Genomic DNA, 25,583 nt, shown 5'->3' with positions numbered 1-25,583 from the left:
ACATTCATCTCATGATTTACTAGCTTTAATTAATACTGATTCTATGCAATTATAATTTTAGGACATAATTTGACCTGCAGTACAATCAGATGCTTGTTATAATATGGCCCATATTGTAACAAGGGTCACTGATCACCGTAGAGTAAGTGCTTCCAGCGTGTGAAGGATTTGGCATGTGATGTGTTCAAATATGGCCTAATGATCAAGATTTGGGAGTTATATTAGATGCACATGCTGTTTCACTTTCATATTAGACCCTTCCACCCAAACATCTATTTCTTTATAATTGTAAATTTTATGTACTGATATATGATATATAAAAACATTCAGAAACAAGCATTCATACACTCTTATCTCCCAAGACTCTTATTTGTTTTGGAAGTGAGAATATGAATTGAAGATTCACTATTATTCTTCAACATTTTCTTGGAACCTGGATATTTTTTCACTATCACTGAGGCTGGATAGATAAAAAGACAATATTTGGTTGTGTCCATGGTTGGCATTAACAAAATGGACAATATCAAAATCTTAAAGCAGTAACTGGGGGGAGGGAGGCAACTCAAATAAAGAGACAGGAGGACTGTTTTCCCTGTTGACACCTTTGAAGCTTCCCAGCCCATGTACAGAATTATGGGGTCACTCTCTAGTACATTTGGCAGCAGGGGTACTGAGTCCAATTAAGGGGGTAGGGTGGGAGGAATGGCTCCAAGGTCCCATCTAATTCAGTATTTCCTTCAGGAGAGTCACACCCAAGTGGGCCCAAATGTCACCTGCAAGGGAAGTTCAGGATCAGGAGCACCAAATTCTGATCCTGGATCTGCCACTTATCTAGCTATGTGACCAGAGGCAAATGATGTATTTGAGTTTTAGTTTATTCTTCTCTACATGGAGATACTAATACTTGTCTCACAGATGTTCTTATAGAACCAAATGGTTTCATGTGTGTACCTGGCACAGCCTCTGGCATAGTAGGTTCTCAACAAATACTGGCTGGGCCCTACTCCAGAGGCTCCCAGGAAAGGTGCGAGTTTGGAAGTCCCTCTGAACTCTGGATTTTAATCCAACAGCATCTGGAATCCAATGGGATCGCCAGGTTAAGGCACAACTTGACTGAGGGTCCTACTGTAACCTGGGGCTCCAAGTGCCTTCAATTACCTTTGTAATGTCCTACCTCAAAGTAGCCTCAGATGTCAGGCACATACTAGGGAGCAAACAGGCACTCTTCCTGGCCATGTAACATGCACACCACCAAGGGCAACTGGCTGGTGAGTCCTTGGGTTAATATCATCTATGTGTAATTGTTTCTTCTTTGGTAGTTGTTTAGTTTCCATTTTCAACCATGCAAGTCCATTGGTTTATTGTTTGCCTGTGACAGGTCAGCTGCTTAAGATCACCAACTGCTGAAATCAGTGTTTGCACTTATTTGATAGGTTTTTCATAGCATCCAGCAAAGCAATAATACATATGATTTGAAGAAAGAAACAATAATGAAAGAGTTCGTACAATTTACATAGCGGATGTTCAAAAATCAACCATAATGAGAACCACATACATTTAACAAAACCTGTTTTCAAATTGGCTAGTCCATATTCTCCAAAGGAAAATCAGTACTGCAAATAGTTTTTAACTTCTCTGGAAAATGAGACACCAAAGAAAGCTTGATGCATCCGTTTAAGATATTTAGACAAAAGTTCATTATTTCTCCCTTAGTGATGTCTTAGAAAATTAACTACTATACCCCTTAGGCCCTAGAATAAATAAAAAGGTAAATCACGGTGATGGATGTTAACTAGACACTGTGGTGATCATCTGACAATATGTAAAAATGTTGAATCATTATGTTGTACACCTGAAACTACTATGTTATATGTCAGTTATATCTCAACAATGAAAAAAGGTAACAAACACACAGAAAAAGCAAATCATTCTCTTTAAAGATATCCAAATATAAGATGTTTCTGTGAGCCTTCTTTTTAAAACTATGGAGTATCCTACCTCCTTAAAGTTGTCAAATGCTGATAAAATAATTTCATGCCCGCCTCTGACAAGACAAACTGCTGCCAACAGTTCTAAGACAAGAGCTTTTGTTCTGCCAAAACAAGAAGAAAAAAGAAAAACACAGATCAGTGAAAGTGACATGATGAATCAGCTGCTCTTTCCTTCCAAGATGGATATGATAATAACAAAATATTTGTCTGCGTATGTTCTTTAAACTTTTACTAAGACATAATTACAGGAAAGTACATTTTTAAACCTTTACTAACTTCTAGATATGTGATTTATCTAGGGCAGCAAATTTGGAAGGCATGTTCCCCCTCCCCAAATTACAAATTACTCACTAATGAAAATCAATTCTGGGAAGATTAGTCTTTTAGTCCTATCATCAGGTGAGACTCAGTACAATATGGCTGAAAAAGTTTTATTGATAAGCTAAAGAAAAAAAGGAAACTTGGGAATATTCAGGAAAACAAACCATTCGTTAAATATTTTCTCTGGTTTTAGAGTCAGAGATAAAACATATCCCAAAAAAGTTCAAAATCAACTGAAATTAATGTCCTACACTTCAAATCTGCTAATTTGCAGACAGTATCATAAAAATCCCCTATGACAAGGCAAGTTTCCATCATTCCTTCTTCCCATGCAGGAGAGCTGAAACGAACTGAATTACAGCTGTGCTAATAACAAAAATATTTTCTCTGAATCAAGAAAAGAAAATAAAACTCTGAAATATTTTTAGAAGGAGAACCTTAGAGATACAGCCTAAGTTTTCAAAAACAATGTGAAGGACAGCATTGTTTCTTCATAATAAGATCACTTCAGTATTTCATCTTTTTTCTGGAATAAAAGCTATTGCCAACCTCTAAACAAAGACCCTTCTGATAATCCACAGCATGGATTGTCTTAAGAAAAATGAATAATGACTTCCCTGTAGTGGAAGACAGGGACAAAGAAGCATGACTACTTGGGACTCTAGTAAATTAAGGAAGCAATCACAAAGCTGTAAAAGCTTCAATCAGGGCAAGTTTGAAATAATAATATTCAACATTTAAACAGGACTTTATGGTTTGCGTTGTATTCTAAATCAGAAAGGATCTAATTTATAATCAGACATTTTAGTTGAATTCACAGTTTGCAGATACACAGTCTATACAGAGGTATCTGATGAAAGGGAATAACACGTGGGAAAGGCAGAATCCCTCACCAGAATGGAAAACACATTACAATAACAAAAATGAACTGATGAAGACATGCTTCCAGAGGTAATCTGTGATGTGAATAATACACGGGACTGGCCTTTACAGGAAAGTGCATATAAAAAGAAACCTGCATGCACAGTTATTTTTTTGTTTATTTCTTTGTTTGGTAATAGAAGCTACATATGTAAATGTTGCAAGTGAGGCGCAGACAAAGGAGAGTGGCTTTAGTTAGCTTTCCGCAATAAGTGGTGTAGCGAAGTCTGTATCAAGACTCTCCTGGCCCCAGTTCTGACAACCTGGCAACCTCAGGTTCTCCACCAAATTTTGGTAAATTTGCAAAGATGCTGAGTACCAGGCCTCAAAAAGAATGAAAGCTTGAAGAGAACAGTGAAGGGGCTCGAGTTGTCACCAGGTGCTCAGCTCTGCCACAGGTAAGAATGTAACCCAGCTATCTACACAGCCAAGGAGTCTACTGGCAATCTTAATTCAAAGAGCAGCACTTGAAAGTTTCCCAACTCTAACTTGGTAAAGTGTTGACTAGCTCTCTGCTTTCTCAAGTTAGATTTAGATTTGCATGTTACCAAGCAAGCTTACCTGGGATTCTTGTTGTTCAAGCTTAATGCAATCTCATTGACAGCATGTGGATGAGACATGACCATGTTGAAGCCATACTGAAATTAACATGGACAAAACAAAGTATTAGTAGTCAACCTGGGGACTGTCATTGGTGATTAAAAAACAAAAACCTGAAGTTTCTACCTAATGTAATTTATACCATCATAAATACATTTATGTCTCTAGCACATGAGTGTCTGAACATATTTCTCTATGAAAAATTTTAGGAATCATACTATTATCAAGGGACCATGTTCACATTCTTTATGAATGAACTACATGTTTTTTTATTAAAATGGTAAAAAGGCTCGAGCCCAGTGGTTCTCAATCCTGGCTGCTCATTAAATCACTTGCCAGAGTAAAAACAAAACACTGCTTCTCCAGGACCCACCCCAGGTCAATTTACTCTGAATCTCAAGGACGGGGCCCTGGCATCTGAATTTTTTTTAAGCTGATTTCACTGTGCAGCCAGGGTTGACAACCACTGTGTCCAGTCCCTTCTCTGGGCAATGGCTCTCAGGACCAAAAGCCTAGGAAAACCTGCCTTGCTCTGAGGCACGTTACCTCACCCTTCTATAAAATGAAGCTTGGTAACAGGCTCAAGAATCATCCCTGATTCTGCTGAGTTGAGGAATTATTCCTTCTCTTCCAAACTCACTCTTAGCTCATGACTTTATTTTCAACTACACTGAGATAATATAAGTAATCAGAAAAGAACTTCCAAAAGCTCCTATCACCACGTCAGCCCACCCACACGGACCTGCGGCTTACCACCTGACCTCTTCCTAAAGATGAACTCTCTCGTGCTCCAATGCCAGGCCAATCCCTCCACTAGGGTCCTTGATGCCATTCCCTCTTACTTACTCAGGAACATCAGATGCTCCAGCAATGCTCCCATCCCCCATCATTATTCTTCCCTCTCTCATTCATTACTATTAGCATAAAAACATGATGCCAATTCTCTTATCTTAAACAACAACAAAATCTCTCTTGACTCTACAACCTGTGTCCAGCTACTGCCTCATTTCTCTGCTATCCTTTATAGCAAAACTCCAAGCACTCAGGGTCTCCGATTCTTCTGCTGTCTCTTGAAACCACTCCCATCAGGCATTGCATCCCACCACTCCAACGAAACTGTGCGTGCCAAGATCACCAATGACCCGCACTTCGCTAGAGCCAACGGCCAACTCTCACTCACCTTACATGACACTGGTCATGTAAGCACTGGCCACTGAGCTGAGCACTATCTTCTTGAAACATTTCCTCTACTTGGTTCCCACCTTCCTGGCTACTTCTTAGTCTTTCTAGCTAGTTTTTCCTCATCTCTCTGACACGTAAACAGAGTGCCCCAAGGTTATTTGGGACCTCTTTGCTTTTCTGTCTACCCCTGTTGATCTCACTCACTCCCCTGGCTTTATATACCATCTATTAACTCCCAGATCTGTATCTCCAGCCCAGACCTCTACCTTGAACTCAGGACTGGCAATTCCAACCACCTACTTAAGATCTCTACTTGGATGTATATGGACATCTCCAAGTTAACATCTCCGAAACAGAACCCCTAATCATATCTCCCAAATCTGCTGATCCTGCAGCCTTCCCCATCTTAGTAGATGGCAACTCCATCTCACAGGTGCCCAAGACAAACACCTTGGGGCCACCCTCCACTCTTCGCCACATATTCAATGCTATTGCCTATATTACCAAAATAAAACCAGAATCTGGCCACCTCTCATCATCTCTACTCCTATAATCCTGGTCCTTGCCACTATCAACATTCGCCTAAATTAATGCAACAGCCTCCTAAATTGTTCTACCTCCTTTTGTCTTTGCTCCCCAAAGTCAATCCTAAACACAGAAGCCAAAGTGATCATGTTATGTTCAAGTATCAGATCATGTCACACTTTTCCTCAGAATCTGTCAATAGCTTTCCACTCATAGTAAAGCCAATGTCCTGGGCCGGCCCCGTGGCTTAGCGGTTAAGTACATGTGCTCCTAAGTACGTGCGCTCCGCTGCTGGCGGCCCGGGTTCGGATCCCGGGCACGCACCGACGCACTGCTTCTCCGGCCATGCTGAGGCCGCGTCCCACATACAGCAACTAGAAGGATGTGCAGCTACGACATACAACTATCTACTGTGGCTTTGAGGGGAAAAAAATAAATAAAATATTTAAAAATAAATAAAGCCAATGTCCTTTTACTGGCTTATAATGCCCAATACAATCAGGACCCCCTGTTAACTTCAGATTTCATCCTTTACTCTTCCCCTTCTTACTCATTCTGTTCCAGCCAACCTGACCTCTTTTATGAGCCTTGGGCACACCAGACTTATTCCTGCCTCAGGGCCTTTGCACTTGCCCTTGAATCTTCTTTCCCTAATATCCCTTACCTTGTTCCCTCATTCAAGTTGTTATTAAATATTATCTTCTCAGTGACACTTTCCTGGCTGGCCTATTTAAAACTTAACACACATTTTCAGCACTTCCTATGCCTATTTCCTGATTAGCTTTTCTACAGTACTTAGTCATAGTTCTCTGAGCCAATCTTCCTGGGTTCAAATCTGACTTCCCCACTTATTAGCCATATGATCCTGGGCAAATTACTTCACTTCTCTGTGTCTCAGTTTCCTCATCAGTAAAACGGGGAGGGTAATATTACCAATCTCACAAGACTTATGAGGCTTAAATTAATTAATAGGTTTAAAAGTACTAGACCTGCAGGAAGCAGTATGTAAGTGTTACCTTCATTTCGTTACATCATCATCATCATCATCATCTGGAACGCCACACAGTTTACCAATTTATTTATCATCTCTCCCCTCACTAGAAAATAAGTTCCCTGGGGCATTTATTTATTTAATGCTGTATTCCTTGTGCCTAGAACAGGGTCTATCAGGCAATGTTCAAAAATATTAACTAATTGAAAGAATAAATGCATGCTTCCCTTCTTAAATTCAATTTGGCACCCTTATATTGGGTTTGAACTCCAATACCAACCCCTCTACCTATGTATTCATTGTCCATTTCTACTCGGACCCATCTGTAGCATCCACATCAATGGAAATCAAATCGTATTTTTTATTTGAATTAAGTTTTTCTAATTCTCACCCCTAGTTTGCTTTCCTAATTATTCTTTTGACTCTGTCAGTTCACCCTAGATACTCCAGGCTCTAGTTTCCACTTCGTGCTTAGGATTAATCCAACTCCCAGACTGCACTGTCTCTCCCAGCATTTCTCAGAATGAGGATAACCCATGTCACAACCATCTGAAGGAGGAATCGGTATGTTTAACAAGAATCCTCCGAGTGCTTCTTATAAAGATTAGGAACCACTGGGTCCAACAGACAGTAATTATAACGTCTTGCCTGTTCATCGTATAACCCTTTCAGAACCACTGACCTACCCAGTGTGTGAGTCTATTCATTCCTCATGTTCTAAAGCTGTTCCATTACTGCCCACAACCAGCAGCTTACTCTGTGCTTAATGGTCACAAATATTTACCAAGTAAGCAAAACAAGTTTATCACTGTAGGAGGAGAATGTCTTCCCTTTAAACACATTATAAATTATAAATAAATGCTAATTAAAATGAGGGCAATGAATTAAATCTTGAGCATTAGTATGAACCAGATTTTTCTTTCTCAATAGAACCTCATTAAATCCTGATATTTACTTCAAATAGAAACAATACAAAGAAACCAAAGAGAACAAGATCTGAGTATGACGAATTCAGAATTTTTAAAAGATCAGAAACACAAACATACCTGATAATTCATGATGGCACGTAAACACATGATACAGACATGTACGTCATCTTTCTTACTCACTAATCTTGAATTTTTCAGGGTTCTTCTGCTTGGCAAAGTATTATATCTACAAATAAAAAGGGAAAGTTCTATAAAACTATAGATTACTTTCTTAGCATACGCACACGCAATTAAAAAATGGACATTGTCCTCTACCTTTAGCTGCACCTAAATGAGGATTGCAGGGCAAAACCCCACCACTAAGTTATTTCCACAGACTGCAAGACCTACATAGTTCTCTGTACTGGTCATCACCTTGTCAGGGCAGATACCCACGGACAATGAAACTCAACCCCACCCACAGCATATAACAAATCAAACTGTAGGTGAGATTCAACAACCCCAGGCTCCTAATCCGTAGGCCACGCTGAATTTGCACAGGTGATCTGAGGCCGTACACATGCAGATTGCATTTGCAAACAAGTGAAGGGGTGAAACTTATGTAGACCTCAGATCGTCTGACCGAATTGTAACTGCACCTTCCCATTACTGTTCTCCACGGGCCCTGCTTCAGAATTTAAGTCTAGGCAAGGTCATATATCAACAACTTTGATATTGGCCTGTGATAGTAGATCTTAATATATGCAAAACCTTAATATATGCAAATGCCCCCACAGCCTGATCCCTCATCCAAGGCCTGGTATGGCAGCTGCAACTTAGAGGGAAATATGCTGCTATTTCACAGGATTAAGATGTTTCAATATTAGGATTCCTTCTAGAGACCCTACATTGCTAAGCCTTAGTTCTCTTGACTGGAGAATTATCCCAGCCTGCAAGGAGTAAAGAAGTGACAATGTAACACGGTGCAAATAGAAAAGATGACAACACCAGGGCCTTCAATATGAGCTTTAAATTACTGCCTCAGAATGGAAACACAGATAAGTTTTCCCTGCAACTCCAAGCCTAAAATAAAAGCAAATTTCAAAAGTTGTCAACTACTTTCCTATAGAGAGTCAACGACAAACACACCACAAAATAAGCTATATGCCTTCTTTCTTCAATGGAACTCATTAAAAAATTTAAAGTAAGGTATGATTAATATTAACTACTTTCAAAAGTCCCACAGGTGCAGGCTAAGAGTTGAAAACGAATTGACAGGTTTGTCTGAAACTGTTCAGCTGGGCAGTTTTTTAAAATTTCATTTTCTATTCAAAAACTATCAAACAGAAGAAAGATTCTTTCACATAAGCCTACTAATAAACCAAATAAATTTTTGAAAAGCACTCAATAAGTCACTTGCCTCAATACACCTGAGCGTGTAAAACTTAGTTTGCTCACACTCGTTATAAGAAGAATGCTTTATTTGAGGACTTCCAGCTTTATTCACACTGGGAAATAAAATTTCAAGAATGGATGTTGGCCTAATTCAGTTTTGAATGCAAAAACGAAGTTAACGAAACAAATTCAGATTCTGGTGTTAGTAAGCCCAATTTCAACATCTAAAATCCAACTTTGCACTGTGTCACTTTGCCATAACCCCAGCCTGAGCATGACTGCTAACACAGTTGATGGGGGTCTCATAGAGACTGGCGCATCCTCAAACCACCACCACACGGCCAGTCGGACCCAAGAATATGTGATCTTAGTCTACATCTGAAGTTCTTTCCCTTCCTCTACCTTTCTTAATTTAGTTTAATCTCCATTTTGTATTTCTTTAGTGGAATCACTTGTTAGGTATATAATAGTTGATGAGAGAGATAGCTGTCATTTGAATTGAAAGCAACGGCTACTAGAGTAAAACAAAGTGATCTGAGATTAAGTTTAAAAAAAAAAGGTGACTTTAAGGAAATCAATTGCCCTCCGCTGAATTATATTTATATGCAGCAACGACTGTGGGAGATACACTGACCACAGCAAACTACTTTAAGGAAGATGGGATAGATCATTCTACATTGTCACATGTTTCTGCACCACTTCCACATGAATTCTAATGACTCCACCAAGCAGACGAAACTCACACATTTAATGGTGTTACCCAAGAGGTGTAAAGTAACATAGTAGGTTTTCTTTTTATTTGTTAATCTAGTTTTTCAGCCATATTGTAATAAGACTCTTTCTAAGAAGCCAAAATGTCTGTCATTACTTGCATTATTTGCAGAAACCAGCAAAAATTAAAATAATATTCTACTCACTAAATATTAACACAAAAGGCATCTATTTGTTGTAGTAGGTGGTTAACCTCAAATACATATTCTGGATCAACATTTAAAATGTATTTAATATAAAACAGCACATGCATGCTTATCAACATTTAAGGAGTTCAAAAAACATACAACATGTCAATAAATAAAAACAATGTGTATTTAATTTAATAATGAAATTCTATGCACAAAAACAATAGAGCTAAGCTCTTTTCTAAAGGGTATGGTATTTAAAATTTATTTTTCTCCAATTTTTGGTTTTTACAAAAATAGAGTGGGAATCAAAGGCAACATTTGAACTTGTTGTGTTTAAAAATCATAGCATCACAATAAATAAAAAACACCACCAAGCCAATAACAACAAAAACTCATAGCATTGACAGCTGAAGGAGATCTGTGATATCAATTATACCAACCTTTCCTGATACAGATGAGAAAACTGAAGCCCAAAGAAGTTACAGCCACAGAGGAGGCAGAAGTAAGAGATGAGACCAGTCAAGACCCCAAGTCTCCGCACTGGGATTCCAGGCAGTCACTTTCTACAAGTTGCTTCTCCACCTCACTCATCGACAATCTGTCAGGTTATCATGTGAAAAAGCTACCGCCTACAGCCATATGTGCTGGCGAGTTCCTTGTCAAATGTTTATATGCTGTCATTCTGACAGCGTTTTCTGCTTTAGTCCTATATGTCATTGCCCCCACTCGCTCCAAAATTATTTCACCATGAAGGATTAAGGCTGAGTTTGCTGAGAGCAGCAGCATCTGGGCATCTTCTTCAGAACACAGCAACCAATCCACTTGGCAAAGATTTCTTTTGAAATCTTTATCCTGTATCACTTACCAGGAAAGTGAGGATTTTTTTAATAGGAAATTTACTCTATCTCCCATTCAGTAAATGCACCCTGATAAATGTCACATCTACAAAGTATTTGCAAATACAAAATATCTGCAAAGGACTTAATGTAGGATCACCTTAAATCTCCAAGGCTAGATTTCAGGGACTGTACCACGAGTTAGCATGTACATTAATCTACTCTTCAGCATGCACATTTTGCGGAATTTGACAATCTATATAACTAGATATTTGGTTTATTTGCTTTAATTATCATCTGAGTAATGTATTACCTTCTTCTTTTTGGATAGGTTTTAAGTTAAGCTCTAATGCACAATGTCGATATTATCCAAAAACATACCTCTGTGGAGCTGGTTTTAACAGATCCCCCAAGTCGACTCTAAAATACCAACCAACCAAATTAGGACCTACTTTAGGTAGATCCTAAAGTGGGTGGATCTACTTTACCACGACAAGGACACCTGGACAATGAGCAATCTAGAAAAAGTGACCTCTGGTGCTCTCCACCAGCCAGAGGACATCAAACCAAATCTCTTGTTGAAGCCCCAAAGTTGGTTTTATCAAGCATCTGCTGTTTATGCTAAACTCTACTAAGCGCTGAGAGAAAATGAAAGATAACGGTGTTGCTTCTGTCCTCAAGGGCTGACCATCTAGTTTAGGAACCAGTAGATAAGTATATACTGTAGTCCCTGAATTAAGATGTTCTCTGTTTACTCGAGCCCCAGCCCACCCCTTCCATTGCATGCACATTATAATGTGTAAAATGAACTCAACAACAGTACACACACCTGCACAACACAATATGGTGGAAGGATGATAGTTACACTTTCTCAAAGGAGGACACTTGTTTTTGCAAAGCATCATACTTAAAATCCCCATATAGTCAACTTTTTTTCTCAGTCAAGCCAGATCTGACTGAATTAATATGGATCTACTCTTGGTAACTGTCTTTAGGCATATGAAAGTTATTTTTAAATGGGGCTCTAACTCAAGAAGTAAACATAAGAAGAACGGACAAATTGTGAGATGAGTATCATAAAGGTGACGTGACAATAAACATAATTAAACATGAAATATTATCAATGCAGATTTAAAACATACCCATCTTACAGTTCTTTGAATGGTGGAATTACAAGATACTTCCATTCATTATTTTTATCTATATTTTAAATTTTCTACAATGGAAGTGTATTACTTTCCAAATAAGCGGAAAAAAGTTGCATAAAAAACGAACTCTTATAGATGTCTAGGTTTATATCTGCCTAAAAACAGAGGGCTAACTAGATAATGTGATCATAACGCTCTTCCCTCTTCAGTCACCCTGGTGAATGCTTCCTAGAAAGCCTTTTAGGTAGAAAGCTGGTCCTGATCTACCCTTATAAAGCAAAGTTTCAGGTTTCTAAGAGGCCAAACTCTACCATAACACCAAACTTGGTAACCAAAGAACCAAGTATCACCAGAAAAACTAAGCTTTGAGATCTTATTCCCCGGTGCTGCAAATGTCCACCTGGATGTCAATAAGCCTGAATACAATGATTAATGGTCCCCCTAGAAAAAGGATGAGGGTAACTGATTAGTGCCACAAAACTCTACCATGTATATGAGTCACACTGCTTCACGCAGGTAGGGTTGGAAAATTACAGCAATAATCAGTCACCAATTAAAAATTCAAACAGCTCAAGTGAAACTAGTCATAAGAGCCAAATATTGCATTACGACATACTGTCGCATAATCATGTTAACACAAGTAAATACGATCTGATATACTATCTTTACAAGGGTAGATAAGGCGGACCACATCCGGTTCTATGTCACAGCCCTTCAGGCTAAGCTATCTTCACCTTTCACAAGCATTGATCACCCTGTTCTACCTATTTGAATACACTTTCCACAAAGACCTGAGCTTTACACGGATTAAGTTGGAGACTCAGTAGGATTAAGTATGGGTGCTTCTGTGGCATACGTTCTGTTACAGAATTACATAAAGTGAAACCAATTACTATAATATTTTCTTCCTGAAGTTACTATGAAACTTCATATAAAATAGGGACCACTGGAGCCGAGTCAAATCAGAGACTGTCCCTCCAGTTCACTGTAGTATATTTAAGAGGCCCCAGTGAGAGGCAGCACCAGTTTACTCCAGAGTCTCCTATGGATAATTAAGGCAGATGAGCTTCATCCTGCCCCATAGAATGTGTCTTGAGTCATTGCAGATTTTGTCAACAGCTAATGGTGCATGTTCTCTTAACTGAGACTTGAAATCGGCTTCTTCCTTAGTAGTTCCCAAATCTCATGATCCATCATAGCTTAATCCTAGAGGGGGAGAAGGAGAAGCAGGAGGAGGAAGAGGGGCTTGGAAAGACCAATTCCATTCTGCCTCCTCCATTGGCTACCAGGCTGATGGGCCACACTGTGTGTGTATGGTTTTCAAGGCTACTATGGAACTGGAGAGGGAGGGAGGGGAATAGCACAAGTTAAAATGCCACAAAGCTAGCTGTTCTTACCGAGATTCAGTTGTTTTTCCTGAATAGACGTTCCCTAGATTGCTGCAAGATTTTAATTTCTAGAGTTCTGAAAAAGTTGATTCTGGCACATTTTGCCAGTTTCCTCGTGGCCTTTATGGATGAGAGCATTTACAGAGGTCCACACTCCACCATTTTCACTGATATCCCATAACAGACCTTCGGAGATTATTTTCTGCCTAACGTATTCATTCTGAATAAGTGTAAGAATTCCTTCAAGTTGATGGGAACAGATCTAATGAGGTCCTGAAACAATTAGGTCTCTCAGATGTCTCTGGATAGGTTGCCTGAGATGTGAAGATCAGAGGGAACTCCTTTAGATTCCAAAAGCGAAAAACAAGGGAATGAAATATTTAAGAAGGAGTAGTGACCCAATGCCTGGACCACTGGGGAGGACTACCTAAATGCCATCCTGAGAACCCTTCTTTCCCCAGATGGGCAAGCAGAGCTTTGGGGCTCTGGATGCCTGGACACAAAAGAGGGGTTTCCCAGAGGTAGAAAACAGCCCTAAGTCTAATTCTGGGGGCTCCTGCCATTTGCAGGAAAAATAACGGGGAAGAGGTATTTAGGGCTATATTTTGAGATCTCAAGAGTTTTCAGGAAATCCTGTTTTCTAAGAGACCATTTTGACAAAAACTTTGTAGGGAAACTAACATCACCAAATTTCTCAGGTCCTCTTCTCCATCAACTGTGAGAATTGCCTGCTATCTTGTCAAGCACTGAAATAAAACTGTTACCCTAGCATTCGAAGACGAGAGACTATCTTGGAAGAGCTGCCAACTAGAATTCACCAAGTTCCGTGAACATGGAAAGACACAGATTACAAAATTGACTTAAGATCAAAACCAAACAGAAATGACTCTAACCACTTGTATTTATGCATCAGTAGTTATATGTACATGAAATAAGTGAAGAAGTTATAAGTCAATGCTAGTATGAGTAATAGTCATAAAAAACTAATTTTTCCAAATATCTTTTAAGAAACCCACACAACACATTTCCTGTTTAGTACTATGGTGACAACTGCACCACCTACTTTATGCACAGCAATGAATCTGCCAAGAAGCAGGTAGTGAACAGCTCTACCTGCACAGCACGGGCAGCAGGTGCTGTGGGGAAAGAAGGAATTTCTGTTTTCAAAGACCCTCAGAATGTCTGATTAATGAGCTCCAACCAGCTGACTTATTCTACTCAACTACAAGGCAAGTGAAACCTGAATTTTTGACTCCAGAAGGCAAAAAGAATGGCAAGGTCAGCAAAGGAAACACGGGGAAGTAGCTCTCCTGGATCCGCTTCACGACAGATTAGATACCCAGGAATTTCTCCTGCCAGGTACCAGTTAGTAGCCTGAATTATATATAATGCTTGCTAAAGTTCTGGTTAGAGTCACGTTTTGCTGTCCTTAACCCATTACTCATTGTACGGGAGTTAACAAAGGAAGCTACAGTAATTCTGAACTAGTTCCTCATGTTTAGGAATATAACAGACAAGTTGGACTACAAACTAAAAAGCTTCTGCACAGAAAGGAAACAGAATAAAAAGGTAATCTACGGATTGGGAGAAAATATTTGCAAACCATATATCTGATAAGAGGTTAACATTCAAAATATATAAGAACTCCTATTACTCAATAGCAAAAAAAAAAAAAACCCAAATAACCCAATTAAAGAATGGGCAAAGGACTTGAACAGACATTTCTCCAAAGAAGACATACAATGGCCAACATCACTGATCATCAGGGAAATGCAAATCAAAACCACAATGATACATCACCTCATACCTGTCAGGATGGCCATTATCAAAAAAACAAGAGATAAGTTAGCAAGGATGTGGAAAAACTGGAACCCTTATACACTGTTGGTGGGAATATAAATTGTACGGCCACTATGGAAAACAGTCTGGAGGTTCCTCAAAAAATTAAAAATAGTACTACCATATGATCCAGCAATCCCGCTTTTGGGTATTTATCCAAAAGAACTGAAACCAAGATCTCAAAGAGTCATCTGCACTCCCATGTTTATTGCAGCATTATTCGCAATAGCCAAGATGTAGCAACAACCTATATGTCCACGAATAGATGAATGGATAAATAAAATGTGATAAAATAAAAAGAAATAATAATTATGTGACATGATAGAGGTGTCAGTTAATGCTTTAGTGGTAATCATACTGCAATATATAAATGTAGCAAATAAACATTTGTACATCTTAAACTCACACAATATTATATTATAATTATATTTCAATAAAAAAACAAAACATTACATATTCACCCACACACAAAATATTAAGTCATGAAAGACAAGGAAAGGGTGAGGAACTGTTCCAAATTCAAGGGCACCACACAGACAGAGCTACTAAGCACAATAAATGATCCTTGCATTGGATCCTGGACAGAGTTTGAAAAAAAAATGTTAAGAAAGACAAAGGGATAACTGATGAAACTGAACAGACTAAAAGATTGTGTCAATATGAAAACGTTCTAATTTTGATAATCGTACCACGGTTATGTAAGAGCATGTCTTTGTTCTTAGGAAATCTACACTAAAATAATTAGGTGTAAAGGGGCATGATTCTGCAACCTACTCTCAAATGCTTAAGAACTGCGTATATTTACAGAACAAGTGTGAAAACAGTACAGTAAATGGGGCTAATTGTTAACAACTGTTGAATTGTGTAAAGAGCATAAGAGGGATCACTGTACTATTCTTGCAATTTTTTTAGTTTTAAATGATATCAAAATAAAAAGTTACCGAAAGAAAATGTGGTAAACACATGCAATGGAATATTATTCAGCCTTGAAAAAGAAGAAAATCCTGCAACATGCAACAACGTGGACGAACCTGAGGAAGTTAGGCTTAGTGAAATAAGCTAGTCACAGAAGAACAAATGCTGTATGAATCCGTTCATATGAGATATCTAATAACAGTCAAACCCATAGAAGCAGAGAATAGAATGGTGGTTGCCAGGGCTGGGGGAAGGGCAAAACGGAGAAGTGCTAATCAATAAATTTGCTGCACATCATTGTGCCTATCGTTAACAGTACTGTATTGTACACTTAAAAATTTGTTTAAGAGGGTAGATCTCATGCTAAGTGCTCTTACCACAAGAAAAAAATAAAAGCAGTACATTAAAAAAATAACAATAGGTGATAAACATAAGAATGAAGGATAAGTAGTGTGTCTATAATTCTGGGAGTACAGGAGAAAGAGCACTACTCCTGAGCAAAAGCTAGATATGGTCAAATACTGCACTTGCTCCGAGATCTACATCTGCAAAGCACCAGCATTTAGTAGACACCAAAATGGAAGCCATTGTTCACCCAGTGATGCCTTGAAATAAGTCTGATCAACCACCTATTGTCGTAACAACATATACTTATTTCTAGACATTGACATATTCTTGTATGTGGGTTATGTACATATCTGCCTCTCCCTCTGAGGTTGTATTATGCACATACAATATATTACTGCAGAACCTTGAGTGAATGTTTCCTGAACTGACCTAACCAGGCTTTCCCACAGTCTGGCACAAAGTTTTTTGAAAATCTTCTGTGGAGCTTCCAAGCTAACGTTTGTGAGATTTGTAATATCTAGGTCCTAAGGGCAATAGAAAAAGAAAAGGTGTTATTTTTTTTCCTCTTACAAAAAGTACTTTCAAATAGGCTAACTATTCAGATATCAAACTAATATCTACCTATAAATCAAGAATAGTAATTAGAACTGCCTTGGAAGCTAATATAAGGGCTTGACCCAAGTGGAATGCAGTGCCAACTGGATATGTCACAGAATTTGGCTGAATTGTACTAGTCTTTTATGGTTCCAAGGTCTGGGCTAATAGAACTTTACCAAGATTTGGGGTTTTAGGTTTCCTCTCTCTTACCCTTCAGACATGACGTCACTTGGGCATATTTTGTCTATCAATTAAACTCATAAAATACATGATGCTAAAAAAATGATCCAAGCACTTTTCTGTCTCTACAGCCAAAAGAAACCGAGCTGAAACAGTTGAATCCAGATAGTTTAAAGCAGGGGTAAAGGGAGAGAGTGAAAGAGAGAGAGAGAGATAAAACTCCCAATGAACTGTTTTTATCAGTTACTGAAATCTTCTATTTTATCTATATTTCCCATTGTAGGACCAGATGACAGCTAGAACACAACCTGTAAATCAAAAGGTCTCAGTACCTGCTTTTTGAATGGAATAAGTGAACAGGCTGCCAACCCATCACATGAATGGAGAGCCATTACTAGTCTGAATTTTCTGATTTTTCACTACATTCCCTCTGTCAAAGGCATTTGCTCTTGAGTGGCTAAGTAATCAGGATATATCTCTATGTGAAAAGTGTCTAAGGAAATATCTAACTCCTGTGACCTTTAAATAGAAATATTTCTATGTTCATCCCAAATTACCCCCTCTTTTCATAAACCATTGTCAATGAACTAACATGACAATTCCATAGCCTGGCCTTCAAAATATTACATAAACTGACTCTAAACTACTTCCAGCCAGACTCATCTATTCACTGTTTGCTAAACAAACCACGCAGCCGTACCACTGACCACTGCTCCAACCACTCGCCCACTTCTCCCCTTTCCTAGCCACTCCTCCAAGTCTTACTCATTGGTTGTTTCACATCCAGACCAAGCCTCATGAACCTTCCCTAGGTTTTAGCCTCTAAAGTACCATATCATTAGTTTTGATTATACTATATGACACTTAACATGTTAGTGTGCACGTATAAGAGCACACAAACACACATACATTTTTTTCCCAATCAAGTCGTAAAGATACTGTGACATAGTGGAAAGAAGTCAGAAGACTGATTATAAATCCTGGCTGCCACTTACTACCTATGGATAACTTCTCTGAGCCTCCGCCTCCTCATCTGTAAAATGGGGCTAAAATCCTTGAATAACTCCCAAAGATTTCATAATGATGTTAAGTATGAAAAAGTCCTTTATCAATTAGGAATCAAATACAAATACGTACGTTTCTGTATCTTCAGCACTTGGCAAAGCACTTTCACATACTAAGTATGGAATAAATCTTGCTGATGAAGGTACCAGGAATTTACTAAGTCATCTTCAGTGTTTCCCTCAATTCTATGCAGTTAACATTTATTGACTATTCACTATTATGCCATGTTCTTTACAGGAACTGTTAATATCATCTCACAATATGTGGGGCAGGTTCTAGACCCTATCATCTCTAACAATCTGAGCATCTGTCAAACCGACTCCCAACAATGCATTGGCCAGGTTACTTGTTTTTCCTCTTCCACATAGTCACTCTCAGTTTGTTTTCCATTGGAGAAAAGACACAATAAAGAGAGGGAACAAGTGAAGTCAATCTCATAGTGGGAAAAGCTTGACAAATCTGACAAAATAGTGCACCCACAAGCTAGAAGGAAAGCTGTCTCCACTTTCACTAGCAGCGCCATTAAATAAACTCCAAGCTGAGAAGTTGGAATGTACATTCTTAACCCAAGTCCATTTTTCTCTTTTTACAACTTCAAATAAACAAAGAAATACAAAAAGCTGAAACACAACAACCCAACACTTACAGTTGTTTTTGCTTACAAATGTGCTGAAAAGTAAAACTGAAGGTTTGTAGTTACAGATTATTTTTGTGAAGTCTGCAAATTTAGAAAGTCTCTATTTTATAGATGGTTATTGCATCTTCTCCAACCTCAGATCTTCAGGCCATCAGTCTAGCAGGTTAAGGGGTATCTTTAACATTTCTCTTTCCTCAGAAATAAAACGCAGGTATTTCCTATAATGATTATCTCCTCATTATTTTTTTCTTCCACTCCTTTACAGTACTTTTTCTCTCTTCCTAAATTAAGTGTTCTGAAAATTTTAATCAACACCTGCCATCTCATCAGGTGAACAGAGAGTATTTAAGCCTTGAGAATAATTTAATATATATTTTCTTTGTAGTTTTTTTCCCCTTTAAGTTGGCATCTATGGAAATAGATCAAAGTGTTCAATGTCGTTCCATAAGAAAAAGTTAGAATAAAGGGTGTTAAGGAGAAGGAATACATGGAGAATAAAATACAGATGACAATTCTAAACAATGAAGACTATAAAAGATCTAAGTTGATTTTGTATAATTTGGGTGGAGAAGAGGGAAGAGAAAAGAGAATAATGATCATTTCAGAAATTACATTCCTAATTTATATAAGCTGGGAAATGAGCAAAACTGAGTTCAAGCTCCTTGTTGTGAACCAAGATAAAAAGTGCTTTAGCTTCTACCTACAGAATTCAAAGGTCTTCTTTATGTGATACTATAATGGTTTAAATTAGGGGGTTAGGTGATTTTTTCCCCCAACAATTAAACTGAAGGTAAATGCTATTGTTGAAATAAAAGAACTTGTAAGAGCTCAACTCTTCTAGAAACTTCTTACTTTATAAGGAAACTGGTACAGAGTTGGTGTTCCCCTATCTTTAAATAGGATCACTGTTACACAGAGATCAGGAAACCTACTATAAACAGAAGTATTTATTGCATGAAAGGCCAATAAACCATATGGGCCATTAGTCCATACACGGAAATAGGTTTGCGGGAACTTGGTAACTCCTTGGAGGAGAATGTTTAGAGCTGGGCCTCAGGCGCCTCATCACCAAAAGAGAGTTGAACTAAATGACATTGGAGATCCCTTCCAGATTCCAACCTTTTTATTTCTACTAATGGTTCTATTTCTCTCCTAATCAATCATACACAAAACTTTCTCTTTTTTTTCTTTTTTTACCATTTTGACCACCAGGTCAATTTGGGGGTGTCCTCATATTTGGCCTTTGCTCTATGTTCTAAATTTCAGGTACCTCATATGTAGGTTCAAGCATCAGCGGCCTCAGCCGTCTTTTCCTTCAATCAACACCCAGTACATTTCCCAGACCCTACACACCTGAAAAGATTGACTATCTCATAAAGTGATTCCCCATTCCACTGCCTATCAGATAGAAGCCAAACTCCAAAATTCAAGGTTCTTTATTATGTGGCCTCGCTCTACTTGACTCGGGTATATATTATATGCACTTTATGTCAGCTCTAAAACATCAAAAAACCAAAATTTGAAAAGAAAAAAGTTCACTCATAATCTCCCCTTTGGCAAAAACAGCCACTATTTTCATTTAATCAATTTCCCTTTAAATGTCTTCCATTTGCAAATAGGTGAAAACAAAATCGTATAAATACAGAGCTTTTTGTCTTACTCTTGTCATTTGTTTAGGAAACACTTTCTCACATTTCTCTATAACCTTATTTTTTAATAGCTATAAAATGTTTCAGCATATTGATCAGTCTCCACTAGCTCATGTGGCATCTTTGTGTGAAGTAGAAAAAGGCACATCTTCTGGGAAGAATTAGCAAAAGCCCGTCCTGCAGGGTACAACTTACATAATGACATATGGACACCCTGATATTAAAACAGTATAGTAAATATATATTAGTATAAAATATATATATAAAACACTATATTTACTACGGGGAAATTTACTATGTAAATTTACTATTTACAGTGGGAAAAAAATCATCCTGTGAATAAACAAGCAGGATAACATGGTGTGGAAGGTGGGATTGGGCCACCTTAGATTCTGTATTGTCATAAATTTGTCATTACTTCACATCCTACCTCGTTCACTCACTGACTCCAGGCAAGTGGCTTAACCACTAGAAGCCTCAGTTTCCTCATAGGGACAGTGATAGTAGCTACTTCATAGAGCCACTGTGAGCAGAAGTCACAGAAGGCTCTTAGAACAGTGCCCAGCACACAGAGGACACTCAATAAAAGCTTTTTTCCCCCCAATAAAAATTATATCAATGCTATCTATATCTTTGTGGCCATTTTTAAATATTTTAAAAAATTAATCCCAAGAAAAACATTGCCAGGAATGGGATTACTATGTTAAAATATACAAAGATCTAAATTTGAACTCTTCATCTCTTCGTGTAAATCTACTAAGTATATAGGTGGTAAATAGTCAGATGATGACTATCACGAAATGCCATTGCATTAAGCAAATAATCTCAGGAAAAACAGTAAAATTTGTTCTAGGGGATCTTAGGAAGAAATATTAACAGAGGTTACTATCTTAAAGGAAATGTGGATCTTGGTTTCTTTACCACAGTGGGAAGGGTCAATCGGGGTGACCGACAAGGCCTTGCCAGCTTTGTATGTCTATGACCCCAGCTCTCCATTAGACAACCTTCCACCTCCATCACAAAGCTGCTCTTCTGGAGCGGACAGGTTCTTCCCTCTTTCCCAAACACGCCTGATCTTTGATGTAAGATTTTGCTCATCTTATGCTCTTTCACTTCACCTCCACCTAGAGCAGCCTTTGCTCATCAGGAGGATCAACTCTGGCCATCCCCCAAATTCCCAGTTTAAATCTGACCTCGTCCTCTAGGCTCTTAGTGGTCCACTCCTTTCTTTAAAAACTTGGAACATTTATTTATTGGCTATGTCACTTATTCAAGTCTAATGGCATCAACCATGACGTTCTTAAAAATCAAAACTTACTTTCTCCTGCATCTGAATTAATGCAACCTTTGTCTTCAAAAATCTAGTGTGCACAGATATGCATATACAGCATCATTTAATTTAGCTAGATCTGTAGCCACATTAACAGAAATCTATCTTAACTGAAGGCACACCAGGCTCTAAGCTTATAAGACAGCACAATCCAGGTTTCTACTGCATCAATATCAACAGTTTAACCACTGGCCAAGCTGACAAATTCATGACAATACAGAATCTAATAGTTAATGTAACTCAAGGTGAATACCATGTCATAAAATGCTTAATAATGCATTTTAAATAGTTAAAAAATAAAGCCTGAATACAAAGACAAGACTGTGCATCAACATTAGAATTGTTTAAAAAAACAGAGCGTTTCCTTTTTTCTTTAATCAAGCCCCATTTATAAAGTGTTTTAGATTTCTTAAAATTTCATTTCTTCTTCTAAGTTTAACCATCTTTGCCAAGTGATATAGGACAAGATTACTGAATCTACGTTATTATGGGGAGTTTAAGATGAGGGAAGTAAAATCTGCACTTGGATATAGAAGACACAGTCTAATCACACAAAGCTACCAGCATAAGCCAACTCTATAGAACAAGAATATCTTTTTTTTCTTTTCAAAAAAAACCTGTAATATTCATAAAAATGCAATACACCTTAAAGGTTTGAAGTCTTAAAATGAGGGATCATAATATGATAACACAATGTATCAAAGTTTAAAAAGCATTGGGCTTTATCCCAGTACAGGGTAGTGGCACTAAGCCATGAGGTTATCATATTATAACATGGAGAGCAGCTGCAATTCCCTGCCACCATGCACTACGAGCTCTCTTCAGTGTCATTTTCACCCGTGACTTACGAGATTTTCCGGTTTGAAGCCTCATCATCAGTGTGTAAACTGAAGCTACTCCAGAGGCAACAGGGAGAGAAGCAGCTCTGGTGGTATTTGAACTGAAGATGTTCAGGCAGAGAAACCAATCTGGTGGTGGTGTAAGAGATGAATAGAACCGGAGGAAGAGGAGACAGTTGGACGAGAAAGGGGAAAGTAGAGGTAGAAAGGACAATCAGAAATGAGACAGCAGAATGAAAAAGAAGGGCAACAAAAAGAAAGCCAAAAAGTGAAGGAAGTGTGGGAAGCAGAGAAAGAAAGAGGAGACAGGAAGAAGGAGGAAGAGAAAAAAAATGTAAACAATCGTTGGGTATATGAAAAGCAACATGTACCACATGTCTGTACTTCTTTTTTTTTTTTTTTTTTTAAAGATTTTATTTATTTATTTTTCCCCCAAAGCCCCAGTAGATAGTTGTATGTCGTAGTTGCACATCCATTCCAGTTGCTGTATGTGGGACGTGGCCTCAGCATGGCCGGAGAAGCGGTGCGTCGGTGCTCGCCCGGGATCCGAACCCGGGCCGCCAGCAGCGGAGCGCGAGCACTCAACCGCTAAGCCACGGGGCCGGCCCCATGTCTGTACTTCTGATTGCTGTTTTTATAAGTCACAGATGCTAACAAATGACCAAATACAGAATTAGAATCCAGGCACAAATGCATGAACCACAAGGGCTGGAATATCATTGATATACATTGTTTAAAAACAAAAACAAAAATCTAAGCTTCAGGTCAACAAGCAGCATCAAAGTTACCACCATATTGATTTTCTTGAGTTACTAGAACCCATGAGGGAGAGTCAAAGGAAATTCAAATGTTCCATTCCTGAGCTTGAAACTGTTCAAACAGAAAATAGAAGAATGTGATGTTGGTTTCTTAATTGGTCATCTTCAAGCACACCTGCCAATCAGAAATATCATATGGTCCCTGAGTTTCTCAGAACAGTATTTCCATTATGTCTCTCTCTATACTTTTGATCTATTTTTCCAAACTAAAATCAATTCTAGCAGGATCTACCTTGAGCCAATGGTGAAGCAAATCAGGCTGGACATTGATGTCCCTGTACCATGCCCTCCAGAGACCAGGATTACAACTCTCCTTGAACCTAGGATGTTTCCCTTATTTTCCTGACTCTTCCACTCTATCAGAAACAATGTGCTAAGAATGAACAGTGTTCACTAATTCAAAGATAGGTATAATTAACTATTAATCAGCAAAATGAATCCTTGTTAAGGTGGTAGCTGGCCAATATATGATACTTTCCAGGTAAGAAATGATGGAAAAGCAAATTAAAATGAACTTTGTCGATTAAATCCCTTACATATAATTATAGCAATATTAATGGTGAGAATTTCCACTTGAGTACCAAGGAGATTAGGGAATTCTTCAGGTACAACGGCCTTTATTCAACTTCCAAATCAGCCCACATAGTTCCCTGTCCACATGTAAAATTGATGCAAACTAGCAAGTTATATAGACCTTGGCCTATTGCAAATACCATGAGATGAACTCAAATACTGTTTCTTCATTATTATTGAATCATTCTAAACCCATTAATATTGCTGACATTTCCAAACAAAGAAAATCTGAATGGTTGATTGGAAGCATCATATTCAACTGTCAAATCCGTCAGCAGAACTGAACTTCATTATAGAGACTTTAACTTTCCATGACCAAAGCCCATGCCAAAGGGACAAGAGGTAAGTAAAAGGCTACCAAATACAAAAGGTCTGAAAGCCACATATTCACTGACTACAACCTCACACACGGACTCTACTACAGTGACCCAGTGCCCATGCTGATTGCAAACACTGACAGGAACAACGTCCACTTGCCAGATCAAGCCTGAAATAAGTCAGACAAATTTTTCAAGCTACAAAGAGTAAGCAACACTTGGGAATGAGGGGCTCATTAATAAAAATTTTTATTAAGCTCCTAGAACATAGAAACCTTTATGAACCTGCTCTAGATGATCTCTCTACCTTGACAGGTGTTTTGTTTTACCTTCCCATGTATATTAATTCTAAGTACAGTACCTGGCAAATTATAGAAGCTCAAACATATATTTCAGTGCATGAATGACTGTAGGTATGAGTGAATGAACAGTCTCACCCATTAGTGGTACAGGAGGACAGCACCCATCCTCCCTTAGCATGGTGGCATTTCAGCCAGGAAAGACTAGAGAAGCAATCCTTAGGAGGAAACGGAAGGTTGACAATTGAGCACACCTAACCAAAGAAACACTGCTTAAAGGCAAAATGATCACTACAGCATTCCGCACCTGTGACTGAGAACATGTCCCACAGCACACACACCTGAGCTACCACTGGAGGAAGGGAGGGGAGAAGGCAGGGATGAATAGCAACAAGGAGTTCTTGAGTATCTCACATCTCAACACGCTGCCTCTACCCAGGAAAGAGAGCCTAAATCACGACGTCAGCATCTCCCTGGTTTCAGAAACTTCTCTGCCTGTGGAGACTACTCTGCTGTATCACCTAACAGCAGAATTTTCTCTTTCTGTGCTGAATGAAGGTGTGGCGTTTGCCAAAAGCTATTAAAAGCTATAGAGGACTGCCCAAGTGATGACCCCATGAACTCCTGAAGAAACTTCCACTTGGAATCATTGGAAATGCAAGTGCTGCGTGGCAGGATCCAGCAAGACACGGCCCAGGGTCATCAACAGAAGCGAGGGACCCTGCTGTCCCATGTATCCTACCAAATTTGCACCCTCGTCATTAAAGGAACTCACCGCAGTGCAGAATGTCTTCCCGAGCGGGACACACTGTTGCCCACGGGGGAGGGCAGGTTGCTCCCTCTGTGCAGGTCCTCAATGGACCTACTCCAGGGCTTAGACTTGTCCACTGAGCTCTCCACAGTGCTTTCCACACTCTCAAAGTCAAAACTAAAACAAAAGAGAAATGCCACTGAAGACTTAAAAATTCACATTCACACAAATACAGGGACGTGAATAACTTGCTCCTTCCTATTACACATCTGTACCTTACTATAGGTAGTCTTTGCAAACAAAGAAACTAAAAAGAAA

At 38.6% G+C, this 25,583-nt stretch overlaps 1 protein-coding gene across 6 annotated transcripts in view; it reads right to left on the bottom strand.

The window, feature by feature from the left end:
* Positions 1-25,583, bottom strand: part of FMNL2 (formin like 2) — a 295,947-nt gene that overhangs the window by 57,071 nt on the left and 213,293 nt on the right. For 5 of the 6 annotated variants that reach the window (XM_087435210.1, XM_087435209.1, XM_087435211.1 and 2 more), the window contains 4 exons: positions 25,290-25,442; positions 7,578-7,686; positions 3,795-3,871; positions 1,999-2,092 (listed from right to left, as the gene is read on the bottom strand). In XM_087435210.1, the coding sequence (XP_087291336.1) occupies positions 1,999-2,092; positions 3,795-3,871; positions 7,578-7,686; positions 25,290-25,442 (433 nt within the window). The remainder of the gene's footprint in view (positions 1-1,998; positions 2,093-3,794; positions 3,872-7,577; positions 7,687-25,289; positions 25,443-25,583) is intronic. The other variant, XM_087435213.1, reaches the window with a different exon arrangement.

The sequence above is a fragment of the Ceratotherium simum genome, chromosome 9 (genome assembly GCF_057802395.1).
Source record: "Ceratotherium simum simum isolate JZ-2026a chromosome 9, ASM5780239v1, whole genome shotgun sequence".
NCBI classification, from domain to species: Eukaryota; Metazoa; Chordata; class Mammalia; order Perissodactyla; family Rhinocerotidae; genus Ceratotherium; species Ceratotherium simum.
Note: the sequence above shows the minus strand (reverse complement) of the source record. Positions and strands in the feature narration are given on the sequence as shown.